Source organism: Panthera pardus, unplaced genomic scaffold (assembly GCF_024362965.1).
Source record: "Panthera pardus isolate Hobbes unplaced genomic scaffold, ASM2436296v1 HiC_scaffold_22, whole genome shotgun sequence".
Lineage (NCBI taxonomy): Eukaryota > Metazoa > Chordata > Mammalia > Carnivora > Felidae > Panthera > Panthera pardus.
In genome coordinates, this window is record NW_026526788.1 from 47,174,205 (window position 1) to 47,184,433 (window position 10,229).

Below are 10,229 nucleotides of genomic sequence, written 5' to 3' on the forward strand. Positions count from 1 at the left end.
ATTAGAGCTTTTTTGTTAGTTTGTGACCAGATATAAATACAGGAATCTTTCTGTGGTCAGTTTTGACAGAGGCCCCCAATACTTAGCTCTCTGCTCCCCATGTTTGCGAGCAAGGTGAAGGACCATCAAAGTAGGTCCCACCCAAAAGTGACAAGGGGCAAGGCAATTTAGCAGAAAGCAATGGGAAATGTGGGTTCAGATGCAGAAGCTAAAAGGCAGTCAGAGCCTGTATTGGAGCTTTGGAGAAGGAGGAGTAAGGCATGTTGGAGCAGCCCACAAAAGCCCCAATGAGGAAGAAAATCACCGTAAACACTGCCACAGGCAGAAGGAGCCAAGACTGTCCCTGACCCTTAACTCTCCTGTCCCCTTCCTCAATTCAGATGCAGACTCTGGATTTATACTTTTTTGTAACTACAAGTGACCAAAGCACTTTTTGATTACCTTAGGACCAAAATTCTCTTCAGGGCCCTACCTAGATTGCTCAACTAGTCCACATAGCATATTTAAACAGATAGGGTTAAGGGGCAGAGGAAAAATAAAGCTCTTTACCGACTGCCCACAAATTGTTCAACAGAGGACTGTTTGCTTGTTTGTGATCTGTCACGTACACACAGGCACAGGACTCTAAGCCCCAGGGCAGCGGGGACCTTGTCTCTCTTGTTCATTGCTGTAGCCCCAAGCCCAGAGCATTACCTGGCCCAGGCACTCAGTAAAGACCTATTGAGTAAACAAATGTTCTCTAACACAGAAACAGCAAGAGATGATCAACAGTATCACTGTTTTAAGTTCCTAAATTTTGGGGTGGTCTGTATGCCGCAAAAGATACTACAGCTCTGTACTCAAGCCATTTCCATCTACAGAGCAGAGTGCCTGGCCTTTTAATACCCCATCAGGATGTGTGTGGTCCTGGAGGCACTTCTCCCAGGCTGCCCTGCTCCAAACTGCCATAACCTCGGGGTGCCTAGCTGGCTCAGTTAGTAAAGTATGGGACTCTTGATCTTGGGGTCATGAGTTCAAGCCCCATATTGGGCCTAGAGCTTACTTAAAAAGACAAAAACAAAAACGCAAAAAGCTGTCCTAGTCTCAAGCAAGCACAGAGGTATATGAGGGACACGGTATAGAGCATGCTCTCTGAAGAAGAGGAAGGAAGGATAAACATGAAAAATGTTTCTCCAAGAAAATGTGGGATCCGATTTCATCTTGAAGACACATGTATTTTTTGGATTGTTCACCAGATAGCTGGATAGCAGGGCAGCACATTGCAGACACATTAGAAGTGACAGTCGCAGCAGCGGTGCCCCGAGCAGGGGACATACAGTGATCTATTGCAGTATACGTTATAAAAACATAACTTCTATTCACATTTTCCATCTCCTTGCAACGTTTGCATGCTTTATAATACATGTAATTTATAAACTAATGCATACATAATTTATGAACTAAAAGCATACACAGATTCAAGTGTTTTCTCAAAACCTTTTTTACAGGTAGATAAGGTTACACAATCATAGACTGTTAGAGGCCAAAAAGAACAAGGCCTGGCCTGGGAGAACATGGGCCCTCTCAGGCTGGAACCCCTAGGCCCATTGGAAGCACATTACATTACAGGACAATACAGGTCCTCTCTGGATCATTCTGTTCCACCACCTTATAGCTGCAGATCTCCTTGTTGAAGATTTTCTGGCACTTGGTTTTTGTCATAATGCACGGTTGTAGCAGGGCTGTCATTGAGACAAGAGCAAGGCCTGCTAGAAAGGATAGGTTGCCCAGCCTCCCCAGGACCAACTCTGTGACGGAAACACCCACACTCCAACTGTCTGGGATACCCCTCAGCAACCTAAGGTCACTCTAAAGTGCCGCCTTTAGAAACCTAGACCCAAACACATAGAACCTGGACTAGCAACCCATAGACCATCCCTGGAATCATTCCTAAATTCCATCCTGCTTGCACAGAAGGACAACAGTAAGTTCTGACAGGTCCAGAAGCAGATCTGGGCCCCTGTGGGGCCCGGCAACTTGTGCCAGCCTGACTCTGCTTGCCCTCCCTACTCAGGAAGTGCCTGCAGTACTGATGTTTGAGTATGGGAAGGGAATGGTTGTCCCATCCCTGGCATGGAGGCCATTTAGGTAGGAGCTGGTTCAGCCAAGAGGAACAAAGACTCACTCCAGGCAGGGATCATGGAGCTCAGAAAGAATCTGATGAAACCTGGATGTCACCAGACAGAAAACCAGTTCTGAATTCAAGCTTGGAGGCTTGCTGCTCTGAAATCAATACTCAAAAGACAAGTGACGGTGGGAAAGGAAAAGTTGCTTTATTTAGAAAGCTGGCAGGGTGCCTGGGTGGCTCATTAGGTTAAACGTCCGACTTTGGGTCAGGTTATGATCTTGCGGTTTGTGGGTTGAAGCCCCCTGTCGGGCTCTGTGCTGACAGCTCAGAGCCTGGAGCCTGCTTCGGATTCTGTGCCTGCCTCTCTCTCTGCCCCTCCTCTGCTCGCGCTCTGTCTCTCTCTCTCTCAAAAGTAAATAAACAATAACAAAAAAAAAAATTTAAAAACAGAAAAAAAGCTGGCAACCTAGGAAGATGGTGGACTAACATCCCAAACACCATCTTCCTTGTCCATGTGAAGCCAGAGAGGATTTTTTTTTTAATGTTTATTTATTTATTTGGCTAGAATTCACAAACTGTGAGATCATGACCTGAGCTGAAACCAAGAATCGGACACCTAACCGACTGAGCCACCCAGGTGCCCCGAAGCCAGAGAGTTTTAAGGGGATAGTGCAGGACATGAGGGGGGACACCGTGTGCAGGAGAAGCTGGTGCTCAGGTGGGTCATCGTACGCTGACATGATGCTGAACAGACATGCTACCATCAGTGCCAGCTGTTTTCAAGTGCAGTCAGGACTTACCTCCGGGGAAAGTCTGATCCTTCATTCCTCAAGGCCAGCCAATTGTCTGCAAAATCTCAAGGAAAATAGTTTGGTTCTGCTACAAATCAAGGGGCTTAGGTCGGCAAGCAAGCAGTGCATAAGCTTGAAGCAAGTTAACTTTTTTTTTAATTTTTTAAATGTTTATTAATTTTTGAGAGAGAGAAACAGAGTGTGAGCTGGGGAGGGGCAGAGAGAGAGGGAGCCACAGAAACTTCAGCAGGCTTCAGGCTCCGAGCTGTCAGCACAGAGCCCGACGCAGGACTCAAACCCACGAACCATGAGATCGTGACCTGAGCCGAAGTCAGACACTTAACCGACTGAGCCACCCAGGTGCCCCTTGAAGCAAGGTAACTCTTAAGACTGATTGGTGGGCTATTACATGGGGACCATCTCCCTGGGAAAATCCACCCACACATTCAAAGGTGCAAACAATTTTAGGGTTCACTGCCCCCTGGAAATACACCCACAAACCTCAGATTTAAATTGCCCCTCCCCAAAGTGTACACAGAAGAAGCCCCCATGGCTCTTTGTGATGTTTCCATCCAAAAAGTGACCCTTGACTTATTTTAACAAAAGAGAACTTTTCAATACTCTCTCCCAAAGAGTAGAAACCAAAGTGAGAACTGAAAAAAGATTTTCCCAGGGCACCTGGGTGGGGGTCCTGGGCAGGGGGGGGGGGGGGAGACCAGGGCAGTCTGGGCCTGGGCCTCCTACCTCAGGCTGGATCGCTACTGGGCAGCTTGAGATCTGGACAGCGTTCCCCTAGAAAATACAATAGGTCAAAAAATTCTCCCAGATAAAATGTAATCACACCCTCTATTTTGCTATAGCAAAACAAAAACAAAAACAAAAACTTCATGAGAAAAACTCAGTAGGCTGTGAGAAAATTACAGGGAAAAGGAGTTGACTCTGAACAGTAGGGAGAAATGTAGAACAATGTGCCCAATGGGATAGGCAATGTGGCAGGAAGGAGGGGAGGCTCACCTTGAGCCCAGACTAAATGTCAGCTACTGACCCAGGGTCAGGGAACACAGAACCAGCATAGAGAAGGCATTAAAATATTGAGTCAATTAATGTATATGCAAAAGCTATTTAATATTTATACTCACCTGATTATCCCTATTTTATAGTAAGTAAACTTTTACAGGCTCAAAGAGATTAAGAAACTTATCAGGGTCACACAGCTGCTTTACAAGAAAATGGAGATTCAGACTCAGTTCCTCTGGCATCAAGGCTCTTCTCACTTCACTCTTTTCTACACTAGGTAGGTGGGAACCTGGGAAGAGGGTCGTATTGGCATAGCTGTGATGATGGAGCGCTGGAGGCAGGAGAGAGTGCCAAATCTGGGGGACATGGATGCATTGGCCACTTTGGAGATGCACTCTTATGTCAGAGAGTCATTAGCCCTTAACCTAGTCCAAAACAATCACACTCCAGAGTCACACTAACACTTGATACAAAGACAACGTCAAATTTCTGGAAACACAAAACCAAGGATTAGCTGTAATATGCAGTGACCCAACCAAGGCAATACTTGGGAACCTGCTTCAGCTAGCCAGCCAGTCAGTCTCCCAATCCAATATCCCTCTTATTCCATTAAGCACTTAGCATAGGGCACACTCAATAAATGTGTTTGGAACTATCCAGACACTTAACTTCTGTAGCACACTCAAGTATTTGATTTAAAGTGCTTATTTCTCTACTCACTGGTGGTGTCATAAGACTCCCTGAGGTACTTGTGTTTTGTGGGGTTTTTTTTTTTTAATTTTAAATTTTATTTTAGAGAGAGAGCGCATGTGAGTGAGGGAGATGGCGGGGGAGAGTGAGAGATAGAGAGAGAGAGAGAGAGAGAGAGAGAGGCTTATAAGCAGGCTTCACACTGAGCGTGACCTGAGCCAAAATCAAAAGTCAAAAGACAAGAATCAAAAAAATCAAAAAACACTAAGCTGACCCAGCCACCCAGGCACCCCAGGCGCTTGCTAAATTTCAGATTCCTTATCTCCTACAGATTCTGATTCAGTAGGTTCTGGGATGGGCCCCAGGAATTTGTATTTCATCAAGCTTCTCAGCTGAGTCTGTGATCAGGCAAGTTTGGGAAAATGCTATTTATGCCAATGCTTCTGTCATCAGAGCTGCTCCTGTTCTTGCAAAACACTATAGGCCAAGGTTGGCGTGAAGACATCAGGTGGATTGCAGGGGAGGGGTGTGGAGAGTGGCTCTTATGGATATAGCTGCTGAGGAAACAGGAAAATTAGGGCCACAGTGTGGGTACTCTCTATCACCCCAAGCACCCTACCTACCAGTAAAAAAGGTTTTGAGCAAACACTTGAATCTGTGTATGCTTTCAGTGTATAAGTTATATGTATTATAAAGCATGCAAACATTGCAAGGAGATGGAAAATAAATGTGAATAGAAGTTATGTTTTTAAATGTATACTGCAATAGACCACCGTATGTCATACGTGTGTCTTCAAGATGAAATCAGATCCCACATTTTCTTGGAGAAACATTTTTCATGTTTATCCTTCCTTCCTCTTTCAGAATAGACACTTCAAGAAAAAAGAAGGCCCTCCTCTTTAATCAGACAGCTATTGTGAGCCTGGGGCCAAGTTTTTTGTTTTGTTCTATTTCTGTTGGATTATCTCTGCATAAATGCCTCATTTCTCCACTTTGCTTTGGTTCTGATCCCCAAATGCACATGTGAAACATCGTGAGTATTTTAAAATTTATGCCTGGGCCCCACCCCAGAACAAAGAGATCAGAATCTCTGAGCATGGGGTCCAGTCTCCCAAAGTTTTAGAAAACTCCCCGAGTGATTCAAATGTTCGACCAAGGGTGAGAGCCACTGCTTTAGATCCTTGGCGATCCCAGTGTGCTTGAGGAGTGGCATCAGCACCCCCTGAGGCAGTATTACACATGCCAACCCTCACTCCCACTCCAGGCCCACAGAAACAGAACCTGTATTGTAACGAGATTCCCAGTGAGGCTGCATGCACATTACAGTTGGAGAAGCACTGCTTTGGAATAGTTGATGGTTTTCAACCCTGGCTGCATGGAGGAGTTGATGAAGAATCTTTTAAATGCGCAGCTCTGGGGCGCCTCGGGGACTCAGTGAGTCAGGTGTCCAACTCTTGATTTCGGTTCGGATTGTGATCTCACCATTCGTGAGTTCCACCCCCATGTTGGGGTTTGTGCTGGTATCGCTGAGCCGGCTTAGGATTCTCTCTCCCTCTCTCTCTGCCCCTCCCCTGCTCATGCTTTCTCTCTCTCTCTCAAAATAAATAAACATTGAAAAAAAATTTTTTAATGTGTAGCTCCTACCCCAGAGATTTTGATTTACCTGGGATGGGGCCTGAGTACTGGTAAGTTTCAAAAACCTCCAGGAAATTCTCAAACAGCTAGGGTTGAGAACTACTGTCTTATATAAATGGCATATTGCAATCCCTCATTTTATTTTATTTTTTCTCTATCTGCCCTAACCCTCCTTCTCATCTGTAGACTCAAAGGCCTTCATCTGCCAATGGGTTACACCTACCAGGCTGCAATAGTATAATAAACATTGAGAAGCCAGGACTTACCATTAGATAAACCGCCTGGAGTGTTCTTATTAGGTATGACACAGCACTGAGCATTGCATAAAGTCACAAAGTTGGCCAAAACCCTGAGGCTGCCCAGAAGAACGTTATGCAATGTAAAGCAGAGGTGGGAAGGAGAACCAATGAATTCAGATGGTAATCACTGAGTGAAGTGTCCGGTACCAGGATCCCAGCTGGACTGTGGCAGGTTGTTTAAAGGTGGAGCTCAGGGGCGCCTGGGTGGCTCAGTCGGTTGAGCGTCCGACTTCAGCTCAGGTCACGATCTCACAGACCGTGAGTTCGAGCCCCGCATCAGGCTCTGGGCTGATGGCTCAGAGCCTGGAGCCTGCTTCCAGTTCTGTGTCTCCCTCTCTCTCTGCCCCTCCCCCGTTCATGCTCTGTCTCTCTCTGTCTCAAAAATAAACGTTAAAAAAATTAAAAAAAAATAAATAAATAAAAAAAATAAAAAAAATAAAGGTGGAGCTCAGGCAATCTGGCAAAGGAATAATACTCAGGATTACCCTCAGGTAGTCTAGCAGAGGAATAAGACCTAAATATATTACTTAAAATAAACTGGAGAAAGAGCTAAAATGTGAGCCCCAAGTCATAGAAAAATGAGAGTGTGCTATTTTATTACAGAGAAGGTTCAAGAAACCCTTGTGGATTAGTGATTTTTAGCTGCTTTTTTCAGAGTATGTATAATTGAAAGTATAGAAATGAGGCAGTAAAGGGACTTTCAAGAAGATGATAAAACACTGACAAAGATACAGAGACAAAACGCAGTAGGAGACCTGATGGCGCTAACTGGGTTAGCCAAAGTTCTCAGACCATGAGGCTAAGAACCTCATTTCCAGAAAAAATTTTTTTTAAATTTTTATTTATTTTTGAGAGCAAGAGACAGAGTGTGAGTGGGGGAAGGGCAAAGAGAGAGGGAGACACAGAATCCAAAGCAGGGTCCAGGCTCCTAGCTGTCAGCACAGAGCCCGACACGGGGCTCAAACCCATGAACCATGAGATCATGACCTGAGCTGAAGTCAGATGCTTAACTGACTGAGCCACCTAGGCGGCCCTCATTTCCAGAAAATTAAGGCATCTTGAGGGCTGCAGGAATGTATCAGTTCATCTAGGCTGATACTCTATCTGTGGGACAAAGAAAAGTATCAAGTATGAATTTTAACATGAGAGTTTCAGGAACCTTTTTAAAAGTAAGATGGGCTGAGGGTCTTTGTTCTGTAAAATGTATAAAATTAATTATGAACTGATGCTTCTTAAAGTAGTGCTACTGATACAAGAATAGAAAGACATAGGGAACAAAAATAGAAAACCCAGAAAATGTATTTATAAATATATGTTAAAGTTTAACTAAAATAAGCTTAGCCTTTGAAATCTGTACAGAATGATTATTCAATAAATGGTATTTGATAGAAGAAGTGGTAGACTATTTGGGAAGAAACAAAACTAATTTCCTACTTTATTTCCCACAATGAAATATATTCTAAAAGGATTCAAAGGCTAAATTTTCACAATAAGATCATGAATGAACCCAGGAAATACAGATATTTATCTTATTCTAAGGAGAAAAGAAAAATAAATAGGTTTGAATATGTAAAAGTTGTGAGTCCATAAACAAAATTGGAAAGCAATGAATGACCAAATTTGGAGAACAATTTTGTTATATGAAGACTTTCTGTATATCAGTGGGAAAAAAGAAAAACATCCTAGCAGAAAGATGGCAAAGGAAATAAAGAGGCAATTCACACACACACATGGACCCAAACAGAAATGATGACCAAAAACATGAAAAAGTTCAACTTACAGATAACACAAGAAATGTAAACACATTGATAAAATTGAACCATATGGGGTGTCTGTCCAATTGGATGAGGCCCCCAAATGTGGGTCCATGATGGATCGGGTGAAACTGGTGAAAGAATTCGTCTGAGGCAGAACAAAGGAGATAGGAATTTATTGAATACACCACAAGGGAGCTGCAGGCAGGACAGCCGAGGAGAGGCTGCCTGCAAGGAGGCAGTGGGAAGGGGCAGCTTTTAAAGAGGGAAGATGAAGGGTACTTGGGTGGCTCAATTGGTTAAGTGCCTGACTTTGACTCAGGTCATGATCTCGTGGTTCGTGGGGCTCTGTGCTGACAAGTCAGAGCCTGGAGCCTGCTTCAGATTCTGTGCTTCCACCTCTCTCTGCCTCTACCCCCTCCCCCTCTCAAAAGTCAATAAACATTTAAAGAGGGAAAATTTTTAAAGAGGGAAGATGAGGAGGTATGGCATTCTTCCATTCTCCCTTTTTTGGAATTCTCCCTTTTTTGGTAACTAAGCCTGGTAGTAAGCAGCCCATTGGTCAGTTAGAGTTTATGGACATTTTGAGGTGGGTCACCTGATGGGCTTGTCTGTATTCAGCCTGGTGGTGGTCGCTGTGGGCCCTTTCTACATTCCATCCCTCAAACCTGCTTGCCTAAAAGTAACCTCTACACATAACAGAATAGCAAGAATAATTATTTAATTTCTAATACCCAGGGGAAATAGAGGTATCTATGGGAAGTGAAATGCACAAGGATGGTTTCTGTAAGAGCAAATTTCCCAATGACTGGCACAGTGCCTGGCACGGAGCAGCCTCACAGGATAGGATGACACCAGGGTTAATACAGGTATTCCAGAGCAGGAGAAAGATCCTGACATTGTCACTCAGTGCCATAGTTAGAGAGAGCTCATCTGCCACTGATAAGGTGCTGGCAGGAAGGTTATTCTTCTCCCCACCCCCTCATAACCCCCACTCCCCCACCCCCCCCACCCCCCACCCCTCCACCCCCCCCCCCCCAACCCCAGGAGCCTGAGTGATGGGAAAAGGATGTTGTGAGCAGGGGTGAGGAGGAAAGAAAACAAAATGAGCAGTTCTCCTCAGATGTCTTGTAGCCAGCTCTGTCAGATTGATTTTCAGCGTTTGCTCCTATTTCAACTTTCATCTTTATAGTCTTAGTTTTCCCTTTATTTTAAAATTTATTTCAGATGCACACATGCACACATACACACACACACAATTCACACATGTGATAGAAACACAGAGAACGTGGTGATGAGCGAAAGAAAAAGTTCTGCGGTTGTACTGTCCAAAGAGAGCTACTGTTAGCATTTTGGAGGCGTTCCTTTAAGAGCTTTCTAGATATATTTCCATGTAGCAAAGGCAAGAATCATATGCACGTATCCCCAAGTTGGGACATCATACATATTGTTATACATAGGCCATCACATATTGTTATACACTCTGCTTTCCTCATTTAGCAATGCTATGGCTGTGTTTGCATGTCAATAAATACAGGTCTGATCACTGTTTCCGTGAGAACATTTTATTCCATGGAATGGCTGAGCCCACATTTATTTGGTCAAGCTCTTGTTGAACACTCAGTTTGTTTCTTACCTTTTTTATTTTTTAATTTGGAACATGAAATTAGGAATTTTCTCCCTTAGATTTTATCCTTTAAATAAAATTTTCTCCACACTTATGCTAATTTTCTTAGGATAAATTCATAGGGGTAGAATTTCTGGGTTAAAGGTATTATTATTTCATTATTTTCTAATGTGGTAGATGGAAAATGTATTTTAGTTTTAATTTACTTTTCCTTGATGATTGGTAAGACTAGACATTTTTTGGTATACTTATTGGCCAACTGTATTTCTTCTTTTTTGAGTAGCCCATTCATGTGTGTACTTTACCTAC

General features: G+C 43.7%; 1 protein-coding gene across 1 annotated transcript; it reads right to left on the minus strand.

The window, feature by feature from the left end:
* Positions 1-1,602: 1,602 nt before the first annotated feature.
* On the minus strand, positions 1,603-6,654 carry MSMB (microseminoprotein beta; the record flags this gene model as incomplete). Its single annotated transcript, XM_053910124.1, has 3 exons — positions 1,603-1,848; positions 4,074-4,246; positions 6,507-6,654. Coding segments are annotated over 3 exons (567 nt in total), but the record flags the coding sequence as incomplete, so codon positions are not given.
* Between the last annotated feature and the right edge of the window lie 3,575 nt (positions 6,655-10,229).